The sequence below is a fragment of the Stegodyphus dumicola genome, chromosome 6, assembly GCF_044657685.1.
Source record: "Stegodyphus dumicola isolate Sdum_Otavi_A_Nest chromosome 6, ASM4465768v1".
Taxonomy (NCBI): domain Eukaryota; kingdom Metazoa; phylum Arthropoda; class Arachnida; order Araneae; family Eresidae; genus Stegodyphus; species Stegodyphus dumicola.
In genome coordinates this window covers 28,027,155-28,044,509 of record NC_140773.1, presented here as the reverse complement: position 1 = coordinate 28,044,509, position 17,355 = coordinate 28,027,155, and the positions used below count along the sequence as shown (strand labels likewise).

The window sequence follows — 17,355 nt, the reverse complement described above, 5'->3', positions numbered from 1 at the left end:
TCCGCTTGTTAGTTGGGAGGTCCACTTTAGTTCTCACATTTTTCCTGAGTACAGATGTTGGCTCATTGTGAAATTTTTCGTGTTCTTGATTCGTCATGAGGGTGTCATTTCTCAGTTTAGATAAAGTAAAATTCTGGCATTGGTAAGATTTAATTTGATGCCTTTTTGTAGGCCTATGAACTTACAGAGTCGGAGAAACCGAGATTTTCTGGGAGATTTGCATTTTGTTAGATTCATTCGAATTCTAATTTTTGAAGAAGGTAAAAAAAGAAAAGAGTGGGGGCTTGACCCCTTGCGGGTCTTGCTCTCGCGAGCGGCGTGTACCGGCAGGTTCCGGTTATGGTTTTTCCTTTAGAGTCTGCTATGGAGTGATTTTGAGCAGCAGCGATGTGAAGTTAGATAAAGAGTTCGAGCGGCATTTGCCCTGCGGCCGGCTTGCCGTGCTGCGGGCTGCCTGATCAAGAGGGTTTGAGCTCCGCTTTCTTTTCTCCAGAAGAGGCATTTTTTCTGCGAGATGATTAAAAATTTTGTGCGCGATGTAAAGAACAATTTCCTGCGATATGTCTGAAGAAATGCGTACGAGCTGAAAAGAACATTTTATTGCGAGCTGATTACTAATTTAGTGCGAGATGTAAAGAGCAATTTACTACAGATTTTTCCTCTTCACCCGAATCTCCAGATATCCTTCCGAGACCGAAAATTTGACATTCCCGAAATGAATATGTCTGACACTTGGAAGTTTCAAACAGAAGCATGTGTCCTTAGTATCGGCACCTGAGATTCCAAACACATAAATATTCCCAGGTAGAGGAATTTGTTATTACTATCCGGCACCCGTGGTTCCTGACACATAGACGGTCCACACAGAAATATGTTCCTGAAGAACGAACTTTTCCCTGATTTGGCGGTTAGTTTTACAAAAAGGACTTCATCCCATTTCCAGATATTCTTGTACAGAATGGACTTCAGTGCGAGAGTGTTAGTTAAATTGTAATCAAAGTGTTGGCTCAAGGAAATAGACTTCCTCCGTAACTAGGAAAACTGGACACTCCCCACAAGGTTGTGTATTCCGAAAAATATGTGAGTGAAATTTTTAAGATTATTTTCTCTCTCTCTTAGTATTCCCAAATGCCATAGTGGAACAGTTAATAATGATTTATCTACATGTTTATATTGTTATTACTTATACAAATTGAGTATTACAGTTAATAAAATTGAAGAGTGATTATTATTTCAAGTGATGTTTGGAATGTTTTAAATTTGTTTCACCTACTGAGTGTGTGAGTCAGAAAATGTTTCTAATTAATGAGAACCATTTATTTGGAGAATTAAAATGTGTTACACCTTCTTAATTTGTAAAGAAATGTTGATTATTAATTAAATGTTTTAATTATTGTAAGCTAAAATTTTGTGTGACAGATCACAGATGCTATATTTTCATAGTAAAAAATATGTGGTAGGGGATACTGATCAGTTACCCAAGTATTTACTAATAATATTATTATATTCAAGAATTTAATAAATGTGTTTGATTTAGAATTTTAATTGCACTTATTTATTTTGTGTGTTAATTTACTGTGGTTTATCATGTCTCTCCATTTGTTTGAGCCGGGAGGCTTTTTAAGAAACATGGAGCTTTAATTGAATTTTGGGTTATTGTTTTTCACTTTCTTGGGTTTACTCACAACGCGAACGTAAAATTTAACTTGTATTACCACTATACGATTGTTCGATATGAGATATGAATGTTATGATGATATTATTAGTCCAAAGGGATTTCAGTCCCGAAGGACTATTGCTTTCGTTTTGGCATTTTGCGTCGGACTCATAAACGTCGGTTCACTTTTCAAACTGTTGCCACAAAATGTTAGAGTCCTGCATTATATTTGAAGAAATTAAATAATGAAAAATCTGCATAAATGATTGTCTATTTCTCGCATTGTGATAAAACAATGGTACATAGAGCCATCGAATTTTGAATGACGAAATCCTATTGCGAATATGGGCATCTGAAATCCCAAATTTGGAATTTCTTTTATTATAGATTTTATATTTTTTAAAACTTTAACGAATTTTTGATTTACAAACTCAATGCTTTAAAAGCGAGAAATGGCAACGTTATATAGAAAAAAAAAAATACTTTTATCTCCAGCTCGCGAGACTGTGTATATCGGAAATTCTAAAGATATGCTTAATTTAACATTATTTTGCGATATTGCTCTTGAACTGAATTTTATGGTTTAAGTGCAAAGAACATGATATTTAATAAATAAAGATAACACTCAAAACGTTAAAAAAAACGCCCCTTTGGACGTAATTTAAAATCTGAAAAATTTCAGATTTTTTTTAATTTTATTTTATTTTATTTATTTATTTAATTTTTTGAGCTTTTTGTCCAGTACCATGAGTGAGTCAAAGTTAAAAGTCAGTTTAAGAGTAAAAGTTATAAAAGCAATAAATAACCCCTAATTTTCAGATATTCAACAATTACACACTTATTATCATATAAGATCACATATGCAGACCATACAGGATATGAAATAAAGAAAATTCTTTTCGAATGTTTTTCATCTCAAGATAAAGTTGTTATTCATGTGAACATGTAAATATTCTTCAAGTTTGGAAAACTTCTCAAATGACAGAGCGTATAAATTAACAACTTCGAAAAATAATAAACGACAACTGAGGAGAAAATATTTGAAAGGAACTTTTCAAAAGTGATTACTTGGTTCTTCTCTACAAAATATATGCAATTTCCTGAAATTTTAAACGAGCTCATGTTATCATGAAAGGCTAAGTACTGCATCGGAAAAGTGAATGATTGCGTTATCATGATATGATAGGGGTAATGGAAAATTCATTCTGAAATCCAGATAATCACTCAAAACGTATTTGGAAGTATTGCTATTTTCAAGTTTGTCGTTACAAAAACCTAAGTGAAGGGTAAGCTTTGTCAAAGCTTACCCCTTAGGTTAGCCTCTTAATCTGGATTTCAGAATGAATTTTCCATTACCCCTATCATGTGATTCCGGAGATAATTACATTAGTGAAGGAGAAAAAAGTAGAAATAATGAAACGTGGGGACTTGAGTGAGTAGGAAGAGCAGGCAATGACAAGAGAAGGCTAAGTAATAAAATTATTTTAAAACAAAGAGCTAGTAAAGCTACGCTAAGGTGCTTACCTTTTCGAAGTTTTGCCTGACCTGAATGCAAGGGGTGAATGGTTTCTACGAGAGGGATGATTCCCAGTGCTAAGGCATTTGTCAAGCAGTTCTGTTTCTTCCTAACTATAAAAGTGGGCGTCTTTGTAAGGAAGAAAAAAGAGCAAGAGGAAAGTGAAAGGAAAGAAAGGAACGGTAGGTAAATTTTAAATGCTAGAAGAAGGACAAAGTGAGTTAGGCTGCATAAAGGAAGATAGAGAGGAAGAGAGACAGCAAATGGCGCTAATGTAGTTTATAGCGTGCTTATGAAATTGTAATCATAGTCTCCTAGACATCCCGTTCGTTACATTAAGTCCATTACAGTAACAGCAAATCGGATTTCGAGTGGGTTTAAAATCGCACTCACTTGAGGGGTGATAAATTGAACATTTTGGCATCTATTTTTTATGCCTGTTATTATCGGATGAATAGTCTAGGTATCACTGTACATTTGTTATCCTTGGGTTAGAATTTTTCAATTCGGACTGCAAAAGGTAGGAGAAGAATAATTTTTAGGATTTCTTCAAGGCAAATTATGAGCATTTAGAAATATTTAATTTCATCAGGAGCGTATTTAATAAGTAGAGTTCTTTTGGCATTTGGCAAGATTCTTACAGATAAAAACGTACATAAAAGAAACATCAGCCACTCATTACCTTTCATTTCGTTTATGAATTTCAATAAAGTATTGGCAACAATACCATTTTAGCTCCTGGAATGTTTGTTTACTGTAATGTACTTGGGCAATTTGGGAAATGTGTAGAAAAAGTGATGATACAGAAAGTTAAATGTTGTGCAAATAATTTGATTTCCTGCACATTATTTGTTTTTGTATATATGATCTGAAAAAGTATGTTTTGTTGAACTACGTGTTATCAAAAATTTATTATATGATTTGCTAGATTCTTTATTGTTGAATTTTAAAAATAAATGGTGAAAAAAGGCAGTGGCTTTTATACATATATATTTTTAAAGTATATTGCTTAATGTAAATATGAACTATTCCATTTGGATAGGTATTTCGTAAGTCATTATAGTAAACCAGCTGATTAAGACAGAGATAACTCAAATCCCAGGGAATAGGTTGTTTGTAAGGGCGATTTTATGGTTTCCCCATGTGTACTTCAAATACAAACCAGTTTATATTAAACAGACTTTGGTACAGCTTGTTCCGAGTCTTTTATTCACCCATTCCCTTAAGCAGATAATTCTGGTATTTACCTAAAACGAATATGGCAAAACAGTCCTGTAACCAATTAACGACACTGTAGTATGGCGTGTTATTTTAATAACAATGAAATCACTTTTTTGCATTTGATATTTCCATAAGAAACAGGTTTTGATTTTTTTAAATGTGTAGGGAAAGTGATGGATAGTAAAATTTAATATTAGTTAATAATACAAGTGTATATGAAAGTTAAACTGTAATAGATCATCAGAAGAAAAAATATTTTTATCTTCGTCAGAAGGAAAAATATTTGCGGTAAGGTGCAGAATCGCCCACTTACTTGTTTGGCGCTTTTTACAAGAGTAAGAAGAATTGGATTTTTGTCAATTTTCTTTGAGTTTTTAAGTGAAAATAGGTCGATGTGTACATAAATAAAGTCAAGGGAGTGCACAATGCCATTTGTGTGCAATTCTGGGATGTTTTTATAAGTAGGTCGATGTGTACATGGATAGCGAGTATATGCAATTCTTAAAAATGCGCCACGCAGTGGGCGATTCTGCACTTTCCCCAATATTTGAATACTGGGACAAATTGTGAGATTATACTTTCATAATGTCTTTTTCATTAATTCATATTGTTTTCTTAAAAATTGTTAAAGTTTTTAATGTACATTTCTGATACAAGCTTTAAAAAATTTCTCTTTTGGGTTTTCTTAAGATCCAGCCAGAGGGGGGAAAATCAGTTAAGATATTATTGAAAGTGTAAAGAGATTAACCAGTCAAATTGTTCTTATTCAAAAAATGTTAGTGTGCAGTATTACAAAATCATTAAGCTTGTGTCAGTAGTCAACTAATAAGTTAGAATTCAGATGGCTTCACATCAATAACAAAAGCAAATATAAAATACTGTTTATATTGAAATAAAATTGCTATCTCTTGGATGAAGAGTAATTAAAATTTTAAATTTTGTTTTTCTCACCCTGAATGTAATGTTACTTTTTTAATTGTAATGATTCTAATAAACTGTGTTGCTTTAGTAGCTACATAGTTAGTTTTCTAATCAAGTCATCAGTCTTTTTTTTTTTTTTTTTTTTTTTTTTTTTTTTATAAAGCATTTATGTATAGTTTTATGTCAGGGCTAGGACAAATTAACGGTAATGTAAGAAAATATTGTTTATGTTCTCTCTTTATTTAAATTGGTATCAGACAACAGTGAACATTTCATAAATATTTCTAAATGTAATATTTTGGTTTCTTTTTTCTTTTACACCCGTATCTCAGAAATTGGTAGTTTAAGGGTTGCATGATTTGCAACATATAATAATCTCGAAGCTGCATAACAGCTGTTCTAAAAGTTCAAAAATTGGCAACATGGTTGCATGATTTCTAATACAGTCAAAAGTCGTTAATTCGGACATTCATAATCCGGACCTCAAAGCTAAAAACTTTCTGTGCATGCGCTACGTTGACATAGGCGTTTACGCGTGCGCGTAAGACCTCTTACGACTGCGCATATGCGTGTGCATAAGCGCAGAATACGTTTTCGCGTGCGCATTTTATGTATAACGGACGGTATAAGCTAAAATTATCTAATTATCCAAGTTAATGTTGTTAAGTTTCAGTTAATGTTGATGATTGCGTTGTTCCTTAATTTTCGAATTGGATCAGGCTTATTATTTTTTGCAGACTGTAAGAGCAATACTATAAAAGTAAACTTGAACTTTCGATTATGTCAAATAGAATTTCTGATTCTGGAGCTCCCAAAGGATCGTACAAAACGGAAGTATGTTTCAATGTCCATCAAACAAAAAGTAGAATTGCTGCAAAAAATGGATAAAGACATGAAGAATGTGACAGAGAGGTTAGTGAAAACGAAAAAATTTCAATTGACAAGTTAGTCGGTATTCTCGGCACAGCAATTAACGGGACTTGAACAGCAGAAATTTGTAACTGAACAAGAAATTATGTCTGTTTGTAGAATTATAGAGAATGTATTATCACATAAAAAACGAAGCAACTTAAACAACTTACATTGAAAGAAATGTTTAATGAAGTAAGCAAATAAATATTAAGCTTTTTTTTTTTTTGTAAATTTTGATACCCTTTAGATCATAATTGTTCTTTATTTCTTAAATTACGGTTTCATATTTTTAATTTTAGAATTTCTGCATGCCATCGTACGAGATTTAAACTTGTGATCTATAATCCGGAATCGCCGAAGTCCCAACGAATCCGGATTAACGACTTTTGACTGTAATTAATTTAGACTCTTTCTACAAAGCTATCATGGATTTCTTTCTATTTAAAATCTCCTTCACTACTTCTATAATGATATGTAAATATGAACTTGTGGCTTTTAGAAAATCTAGATGTGGCTCTCGAAGATTCTTGAATTCAAATATGCGGCTCTTACTGACATGAAGTTTGGCCAACCCTGCTCTATGTGATGACTTTATTCTTCACTATCATTCTACACTGTAATTTCCAATTTTTCTGTAGAATCAGAAGCGGTATTTTTATCCCATTTCATTGAACACCTTTCCAAAGTCCAACGAGGGTTGCAAGTCGATGTTTGGACAGTCTGCTTTTTAACAGTTCAAAAGTGCAAAAATCCATCAGGAGATTTAGTGGGGATGTGAGTCTTGATACTCATTTCTTGTTCCATTTTATCCAGGAAATTAACAGTTGATTTTGATGTGTGAGTTCTTTCTCTATGTTGATGCAGTTGTACTGATTGATGGCTCTGTGGGTAAAGAGAAGATAATTCATATTTGAAAAATGAGTAAAATATATATTCTGATATATGGAATTGATCTTAACATTTTTTTCTACTCTCTTTATTTTTAATTTGCAGTTGCTCATTTTTCATATAAAAACTAGCAACAATCATAAATCTGTATAAAAAACTTTATTTTCTTTGACCCATGTTTTAAGAATTTTTTCTCCCCTTTAACGGCATTAAATGATCTCTTTTTCTTGCATTCATTCAAATACACCAAGATTCATCAATTGTGTCAACATTTTCCCATTTTTATCCGGATTAATGGGTCTTATAACGACTTCTGCATTCAGCGATATGTCATGCAAAAAGACGATACACATTATGTTTTTCCATCTTTTTAAGATTCAAATCAGCATTAATTATTAATATTAGAATTTCTGCATGCCATTTTACGAGATTTAAACTGATGATCTATAATCCGGAATCGCCGAAGCCCCGACGAGTCCGGATTAATGACTTTTGACTGTATATAATAATCTCGAAGCTACATAGCTGCTGTTCTGAAAGTTTGAAAAATGGCAACATTGCCAGTTGTGTGGGAGCAGTTTAATGATTGTCATCTATGAAGCTGTGTCATGCTTTGTTGATGTAAGTAAAGCTAGTTTGCAGTTATTATTTTTTGGCTTGCTATTAATATCATTCTGCAGTTTGTATTATAATAACAGATAAGATACATTGTTGGTAACCAAACAAAAGATAGCTTTTGCATTTTACATCAGATTTTGTAAATGAGTGCAGAAAATATTTAAGCTAAGCAAATTTGTATAAAGTGATCAAAGAATTGGCTGTGTCTCTGGGGCAGCAGAGAAAGACATTGTTGAAAGAAGATAGACATTTATCAATTCATGAATCTTCAGCTAAAATTAATGATGAAACAACAAAGTATCATGGTATTGTTAAGATCTGAAAATGTTTTGTGTTTGTTCAAGATGAAAGCCATTTTCAGTGAGTAAAGAATAGAAGCTGCATATTATTCAGACCTAGCTTGGCATTTCTTAAACAGAAAATCACCACTGAGGGTTTATAGGTCAGACAATATGATCCCAAATCAAAGGAAAATTTCAGCACATAGAAATACAGTTACTCACTGTCCCTCCCCCCCTAAAGTTTTCAAGTATCTGGCTTTTCAAAAGAGTTAATGATGACATTGGGTTTTGGTTTTTAATATACATCTATAGTACTGCAGTATTGTGTTCCAAAGAAACAAACTTTAATTTGGAATTATTATTTTTGAAATAAGTAAAAAAAAATCACTTTTCATTTGAATCTGTTGCCATTTGATAAAATGTGAAATATTTTTCTTTCAGATTTTATCTGTCTGTTACTGATTAACAAACTAAACTATTTAAAAGAAGTAGATGCACTTTTTAACAGTATGATTTTTTTTTTTTTTTTTGCTCTTTTAATCAAACTGATTTAAATAAATATATATTTAATGATATATCTAATTAAAATCATTACATATTTTTTATAATTGTGTTATATATATATATATTTCATTTTATGGTAACATTCCTAGTTTAAATGCATATTCATCAAGTATGCGTAGAAATGTTTTATTTTTCCACCTGGGCGTTCTCTATTATACTTTACTGATAAACCATATTAAACTTTAAAAAAAAGCCCTTTTGTATGACCATTAAAGTCTAAACTGTTTCATTTCCCCCCTTTTTTTCTTCTTTTTATATTGAATCATTGTTCATGAATTCCCTCTGTATGTATTATTAACTGATTCATAGGAATTAAATTTTCTTATTAGAATCAATGAAAGGATTAAGAGTAATCATTGAAGGACAAATTTGATAAGATGAAGTTTCTTGTTTTTTATTTAATATTTCCTTCCTTGGCATGTAACCTGTTTAATTATTTTTCACTTTCATAATTGGGGACTTTAATTTCATGTTCACGTTATTGATTCCATGCAAAATTCAGATGCTTTAAAACTCTGGGATGGTGCTAATATCTCAGAAGAAATATTCAGCAGATAATTTCAAAAGGCTATGAAAACAATTTTCATGAACAAATATGGTGTTAAGATTGTAAGAAAATAAATCTTGAATGTAAAATTCATTTTAAGAAATAAAGCTAGATGTAAAGTCCAGTTAGCTAAAAAATGCATTATTTAAATGATGTAAAGTAAGTCACAATTTTAGCGTAATTGCTGGCTGTGAGTTACAAAGAAAAAAAGCAGTAATTTTAACTCAGAATTAATGAAAAGAAATTTTATGTCAAAAGAATGGATTAAGAAATTTATAAAAAGCAAAATATCTCTCTTCATATTACAGTCAACAGTCTTTAATCCGGACGTCCATAATCAGGAATGATGTATAATCCGGACCTAAAAGCTGCATAATACGTTAACACATGCTGTTTAATGTATAACGGATGGTATAAGCTAAGCTAAATTTATCTATTTCAGTTAATGTTGCAGATTGTGTTGTTCCTTAATCTTCGAATTGGATCTGGCTTATTATTTTTTGCAGACTGTTAGAGCAATTTTGTAAAAGTAAGCTTGAACTTTCGATTATGTCAAAAAGAATTTCCAATTCTGGAGCTGCCAAAGGATCTACAAAGCGAAAGCATGTTTCGATGTCCATCAAACAAAAAGTGGAATTGCTGCAAAAAATGGATAAAGGCATATCCTTTGTTTCTCTGACCATTCCGAAATCTGTTTATCAATTTCACGCTGCTCTGCGGGGGGAGGGGGGAACGTCGCGGCACGCAATGATGTGGAAGTTGATCTGTCAGCACTATCCTTATCTTCAGGGCAGATGTTTTTATTTTATTCGGCTTATAATTCTTTACTAAATGTAGTATTTCATCTCAATGTACTCCGTCTTTGATATGATTTAAATCAAATTCCTTGTCATTATAAATATTACGAATACACATCAAATAGTTTTTTGGCTGCAATTTTCTAATTTCGACTATGCGTAATATATGCTTTACACATGCATGCGTTGAAAGAAATGTTTAATAAAGTAAACAAATAAATATTAAACTTTTTTTTGTAAATTTTGATACCTTTTAGATCATAATTGCTCTTTATTTCATGAATTATGGTTTCATATTTTTAATTTTATAATTTCTGCATGCCATCTTACCAGATTTAAATTGATGATCTATAATCCGGAAAAACCAATTATCCGGAATTACCGAAGTCCCGACGAGTCCGGATTAAAGACTTTTGACTATTTAAGAGGTGACAGAGTGAGATTTAACTAAGATGGTATGGTGCTGAACAGTTAACTGACTTGTTGTAAGTATAGAAAGATTACTACAGTTAAACTTGTAGAGTCATTAGGTTTTTTTGAAGCAGGAGACATGAAAAATGCAAGGCTGTGGAGTCGGTAGGGTAAATGACCGACTCCGACACTGACTCCTGGAATTTTAAAGATTCTGACTCCAACTCAACTCCCTCATATGTATATGTGTAAACATATACACATGGGTTACAGCTTATTTTTTTAATATAAAAGAAATTATAGATGCTACAGGAAAAAAATTGATGGCATAGCAAATTATTTATATTAATTAGCATTTATAATGAAATGGAAGAACTGGCATTAGTTATTTCTAAGAAACAGTGTAACTTCGGCAAGATCTTCTTTGTTGGAGGGCCATAGATCCAATTTCATAAACTTCAGAGCTGAGAAAAGTCTTTCCAGACTGACTTGAGTAGGAGGAAGAGCTGTTACTGTTAGGGCTACTTCTTTGAACTTTTCAGGATAGATTTTTATAAGTTCTAAAAGAGGTATCTTGAAAGCACAATCATATTTCTTTATTTCTTCAAAGGCCGTGTAGAAATTTTGTTTGTATTTTTTCATTTTTATATTGAAAGGCTTTTGGTTCTTTATTTTCATTCGCTTTGCCTTAGCCTTTTCAATATTATCCAAAAGTATTTCTCAAAATCTAATTCATTACTGGAAGAGGATGATAGAGACTTAATTGCAATGTCTGCAGTTTGACTGTCCTGATTTGAACTCTCCAATTGTTCTGAGAACAATTTCATTCTTAATGAAAGTTCATAGATTGCTTTCTTTGCCTTTTTAATTTGTTGTTTGATGGCTTTCTTTGCCAAGAAAATTCGGTGTTTCAGATCTACATATATTGAACACGGCAAGATCTCATTGTCTAGAAAACCAGTTTCTCTTTTCTTCGTTGAAGAAATGATTCCTTTTGAAATAAACTCTTCATTTCAGAAAGAACAAATTTCACATTCTTCCATTTTTGCCTCCTGTCAATTCTTCAGATTGCAGCTTTTTTTTGTGGCTAAATCCGATATAGAAAGAAGAGTTTCCAATTCTGCAAGATCATTCCATGGTCTTTCTGTTAGTGAAACATTAGGGTTATCTGCATCTTCTAAAAAAGTTCTTAATTCTAACAACCTTTTATCATCAAATATTTACTTCCTTATTGCATTGCTTGATCAATAATTGCTCCTTTTTCTGCTCACTTCCTAAGAATGGCATCATTTGTGGGAGTTCTTGCTGCTTACCTAAATTTACCAGTGAGATCTGTAACTAAATGAATCAGTTTAATCACTAATGGCAAATATCATATTCATCCTCCTCCCTTATATTTATTTATAAATATGTCAATAAAATAGAAAATAACTATTTATTAATGTATAATAATTCAGGTTAATAATAATAATAATAATAATAATAACAATTCAGGTTGTCATTATTTTTTTTTCAATTCATTTTAATTTCATTTCAAATTCAAACTGTCCAACAAAAACTGGAGTCGGAGTCGACCTGTTTTTAGTGACTCCAGCTTCGACTCCTTTAACCCCAAAATCTGCCCGATTCCGACTCTGACTCCACAGCCCTGGAAAAATGAGCAATGCTCTCAATGGAGCTCGAACCTGGATCTCTCGAATATGCTGACTGTTACACTATGAAGGCATACTGGAAGGAGGAAGAAAATACCTTTCATACTCTCTCTTTTAAAGGGCAACTGGGGATTAGGGAACCTGATCACCAAATCCTGGTAGTGAAGAATAATCATCTACCACCCTTTTAGTTCAAGTGCCACTGTGGAGCCATTAGTTTTTTTTTTTTTTTTTTTTTAAAGCAGGAGACATGAAAAATGAGCAATACCCTCTTCGGGACTTGCACCTGAACCTCTTGAGTATGCGGCCAAGTGTGCTAACCGTTACACCATAAAAGGCATGCTGGAAGGATGGAGATGGCCAGGTTTATTATTTTTATTTCAGAGTGATGCCTGAAAAAGAAGACATTATTTTAGGTGAAGAGGGATATTAAACATGTATTGGAAGGAAAAAATGAATAGACTTATTAGTAATATTTTGCTGCAGTGTGAGTGGCTGTAAAAAATATGACCATCAAACATTGATGAATTAGAAAGGTGTCATTATATTAAGATGTGAAATTTGGTAGGTGAATATGATGACAGCAAAGAAGCATGGGGAATTTCAAACATTTATAAATTCTATTCTATAACATTTTATTAATTCTGTTGGTAGTTAAAAGTTACTATAGGCAGCTAAAAAGAGAGAAACAGAAAGTGGTTTTATTCATATGTCTGTGCTCTATTCATTCTCTTGAACTTGCTGTACTCAACAGATAGAAAGGTGCTTTTTCTTGCTAATTGTATGATTAAGCTTCAGCTATTGGTTTTAGACATTATTTGTTGAATTCATTGCAGTGATTTCTCTTCTCTCTTTACTGATGAAACAATACTTATTTTTAAATGTCAGTATTTAATGAGAGAATATTTTACATTTTGCTCATCATAGAAAAATGTCATCAAAACTTATATTAAGAAATGGTTTAGAAAGGAAACCTTTTCTTGAAGCTTTTCGCTTTAAGAAGTAAAATTTAATCATATGGTAAAAATAATCAACATATTAAATGATAAAAATGAAGTGTCATTTTATATGAATTTCATTAGTTTTGAAAAATTTATAAGCTTTCTCTAGCATTAAGTATTTTATTTCGATGTTAAACTATGATTTTTTGCAAAATGAATGAAAAAATCTTTCATTGTTACTTTTGCACCTTATAAGCTATAACTAATGCACAGGCTGTTTCATCATTTTATTATTGATTTATGATTGTTAACAACTTTTCTTTAATTGAAAACACAATTTTTTTCCATTTAGATGTCATTAAGGATAATCAGCAGAAAGGCAGTTTAAGAGATTTTTATTTATTCTTTTTTTCTTGTCTAGACTGAAATTGAAGCAGACCATATGAAAGAAACATGTCTGGAATAAAAAGTGGAAGCAGGGTAGGCTATGTGAATGCCAGAGTAGCGATTGGGAAATAAATTAAAGATTAAGAGAAGAGTGACGGGAAAACTCTGCATAATTTCACTTAGTATTCCTATTAGCTGATTTCCAGGCTTTAACTGTAATATTTTTCTCATTGTTCCAGATGAGTTTTAGAATGTTGTTTCAAAATATTATGTATAATTCAGTTAACTTATGTGATAAGCATTAGTGTTTTAATTCTTAGGTTCATTGAGAATAATTTTCTTTTACATTCATAACTGTAGATGGCCTCACTTCAAGGATTGCCACCTTTACCTAAAAGCCTTAGTGGTCTTCTGAATTTTAGTAGTGCACAATGGAAAGAGTTAGAACGTCTTCACACTATGAGGACAATGATTCAACAAGACCTGAGTCGTGGGATGGCTGAAAGGACTAATTTGCAGAGAGTTCCTTCACAAAGTGGCAGCTCTGAAAATGTTCAAAGTGATCATGGTAGTCCTGCTTCCGATGTGCCAGGACAAAATCGGGCTGGCAGACTAGATGTGCAGCTAGCATTACTGAGAAAAGAAATGGTCTGTAGTAATTTTTGTAATTCTTTTTTAATTTTTATTTTTGTAACATGTACTATGAAGATATTTTTCTAGCATGCATCTGCCACACATTTTGGTAGTACTATTGTATTAATATGTAGGTTTGTGTTTAACTGTTCTTATTTATACATACATAAATATTCCCCAGATAGTGCTATCATTGAATTTCAGCACATATTTGTCTTGTCTTACACACGGGCCTAAAAACATGCCAAGTGCATAATGGAAAATTATCATACATAATTACTTATTTATTGTTACTAATAATATTAATTATATTACTATGTCATTAGAAGTAAATATATTTAAATTTGTATTTGTACAAAATTTTCAGAAAGCGGTGGTATACGAAATGCACTAACAAAAATCATAAACATGTTAACTAACTAAAATGCTGCTGCTTTTCATAAAAACAAACAGAATTATGCATTAATATGAGTGGTACTTTTTAATTATCTGCACTACCTCTGAAAAATTGTGAACACATTGTTGACATTGGAGAGAAACGATTGTTTTGGTATCTTGGGAACAGTGTATTGCCCACAAGGAGGACTTCTTTGAGAGGGACAGTGCTTAAAATGTTGTACAATAAGCAATAAAGATATTGCAACAAAAGTTTTGTTTCACTTTAAACACATGTCATATATATATCCAACCTCGTGCTGGGAGATAGAAACAGATCCTTCCATGCTCCTATATTCTTTCTCTCTCTACTGTTTAACTCTGCATTATCTAGTAGCATCTTTAAAGCAGTATTGGCAGATCACAAAGGTATTTAAGAAATCAAAAAGATAATTTGCAGAACCATGTCAAATAATGCATACAAATTTTAATAGAAGTCTTGACAAAGTATCTATTGCTGTGATTACTGTAGGCTCCATACTGCATGTGTATGCGACTGCTATGGTGTGTTGGATGCTGGACATGGACAAATGAAAGGTAGGATATAGTCTTTTTAGATGAATCTCAATTATAATAACATCATGGTCATATATAAGTCAGATGGTTACTAGAGTAACAGAATAATATTATCCTTATATTACACATTGCCACATCGGTCCTTCATCTGGAATTATGAATTATGATGCCATTGATTTTTCGCCTGGTTAGTACACACTCCTGATACAATCAAAATTTATCACTATATCTATGAAGTTTTGTAGCCTGTTATCCTGCCTTACTTTCAAGGCTTCCTGCGGCCAATTTTCAACAGAATAATGCATGACCACATGAGGTACCTAATTTTCAACAGTTCTTCAGTGCTTTCAGCAGTGCTGCCTTGGCTTGTGTTTTCCTGATATGTTGCCCATTGAAAATACATCTGGTTGATGATTGGCAAATAGCAAATTTTGACAACATGTGGTAACAGCATGGACTAACACACTCTAAGCATACATGTAAAATCTTTTCAGTGTCAAAGCATATTACTAGCTACACAAAATTTTGATTTCTTTGTGTTTTGTAAGTTAAATGAGGCATAATTTTAATCAATTAAACCCTTGCACTTTACATTATTTTCCCAGAAAATATGGCTTTGATATGTTTTGTTCTTAATGTAAGGTAAACGTAATGAACGTAAGAAATATTTTCATAAGAAAAGGTCATCAATTATCTTGTATTTCATTGTACTATTCACCAGTACACTTTATGTAGTAATTGAATGAAGCCAATCAAAAATTTCAAAAAGATAGTCAAAGTTAACAATAGGATAAAGGGCAGTAACATCAGTTTTTAGAGAAAGCTGGATAGAATTTTGAAACCTCTTTGCAATCAAGTTAGGTGACTAGGTTTAGGAAGCTCTCGTATAAGGTTTTGTAAACTGAGGAAAGATATTCTTAGTTTTCTCTGTCAGGGCTGAATCATTAATTTAATGAAATATATATAATAAATTACAGACATGTTATTTATCACCATATGGAATGAACAAATAAAGAAAGAGGTAAATGTTTTGTATATAGTTGCGATATTAACTTGACCAATTTTTAATATACATGTAGATATCTTACATTTGTGGTCTTTGCTTTCGAATTATTACTGAATATGTTAAAATATTTCAGGTTGGTTTGCGTCAATTGGATATGTCACTCTTGTGTCAGTTATGGTCTCTAAACGAATCTATTCATGAATACAAGCAATTATTACAAGATCGCATGTCTCTTAGCTTATCTCCATCTCATGCATCCTCACCAGGCTGGGACAATGGAATTGATTCTCCTAGTAGCGAAGAACATGGAGAAATAAATGGCAAGCTTTTTGACTCTGACAGCAAAAATTCTCAACAAAGAGAAAAAACTGAACAGGATCAAAATTCAACTCCAAAAAAACTATCATCTGTGGACAGTACATCTCACTCAAGTCTTGAATTTGGAGACATTTGAATAAGTGAAAATATTTTTAACATTTTTAATAAAAATACTCATCCACCACTACATTATATAAAATCTAAATATGTGTATATTAAAGTAGATATTTTTTAATATTATATACTAATATTGTGGCATTTTTAAGGGATCTGGATTCTTAGTAGTGGTCTATGTTTATATAATGTTTTGTTTAATTTAAAGATCTGATATGTTACTATTTTTCTTAAAATAAAATTTAAAAAAGATGTGTTATTTTTTATTGTATTAAATATGTGATAAAAGTCAGACATCATAAATCCCATGTATCAGTCATGCTAATTAAATGTATATCAAATACATGAAAAATACAGTTATGTCTTGATGTCTCAAAATTTATAGACTGAAAAAATATTAATCATAAATGTATACTACGTATTCAAAAATCAGAGACTTGTGTTTCCAGAGGCTATAGCAGAATAAGAGGTCAAATCTTCTCTAGGTATTATTATTGCTAGTATCCTTAGGAAACTTTCCATCGAATTTGATTCCTGCAACTGAGTTTGAGTAACTGATATTACATATAATATATAAAAGCATATACGAAAGATAAGTTGAGATCAAGCCTGGATCAACCTACTGGGTTCAATCATTTGCACATTTTAAACTCACTGAACTAATGATCTTGCTGTGTGAAACATGTATGTTAATGCTGAATGGGCAGTTTCAAATTATTGCTGTCGTATGGAAAATGCATTTTTGTTCATATTTTTTGACAAACATCTAAGATGTATGAATCGAAATCAGAGAACTAAATCCAAACCAGGAACTACAATATCAGATTATATAATTTAATTTTATAAAGCCAGCAAAACACATTTATTCAAATGTTGTTTTCTACTCCAAGTTCAGACTTAGAATGCCACATTACAGAAGTACTATGACTACATATTTTTTGCATTTATGAAGAAGATGTGAATAAATGCAAAATTTACTAGTATTAGTGAATAAATCTGAAATATGTATTTAAGAAAATT

General features: G+C 31.8%; 1 protein-coding gene across 3 annotated transcripts; it reads left to right on the top strand.

Annotated features, from left to right (window-relative positions):
• The first annotated feature begins 3,889 nt into the window (after nucleotides 1-3,889).
• LOC118188097 (leucine repeat adapter protein 25-like) lies at nucleotides 3,890-16,594 on the top strand. 3 transcript variants are annotated; one of them, XM_035358446.2, is made up of 4 exons: nucleotides 3,896-4,049; nucleotides 8,456-8,521; nucleotides 13,674-13,961; nucleotides 16,037-16,594. In XM_035358446.2, the coding sequence occupies exons 2-4, from the start codon at nucleotides 8,507-8,509 to the stop codon at nucleotides 16,355-16,357; spliced, it is 624 nt and encodes a 207-aa protein (XP_035214337.1). In that variant the 5' UTR covers nucleotides 3,896-4,049; nucleotides 8,456-8,506; the 3' UTR covers nucleotides 16,358-16,594. The 3 variants fall into 3 exon arrangements, with proteins under 3 accessions (XP_035214338.1, XP_035214337.1, XP_085674324.1); XM_085818198.1 differs by lacking the exon at nucleotides 8,456-8,521 and adding an exon at nucleotides 10,256-10,407 and having other exon boundaries at nucleotides 3,901-4,049; XM_035358447.2 differs by lacking the exon at nucleotides 8,456-8,521 and having other exon boundaries at nucleotides 3,890-4,049.
• The last annotated feature ends 761 nt before the right edge of the window (nucleotides 16,595-17,355 follow it).

Coding starts and splice junctions, on each gene's coding strand:
- LOC118188097 (XM_035358446.2), top strand. Junction 13,962..16,036: donor CATTACTGAGAAAAGAAATG/GTCTGTAGTAAT, acceptor AAAATATTTCAG/GTTGGTTTGCGTCAATTGGA.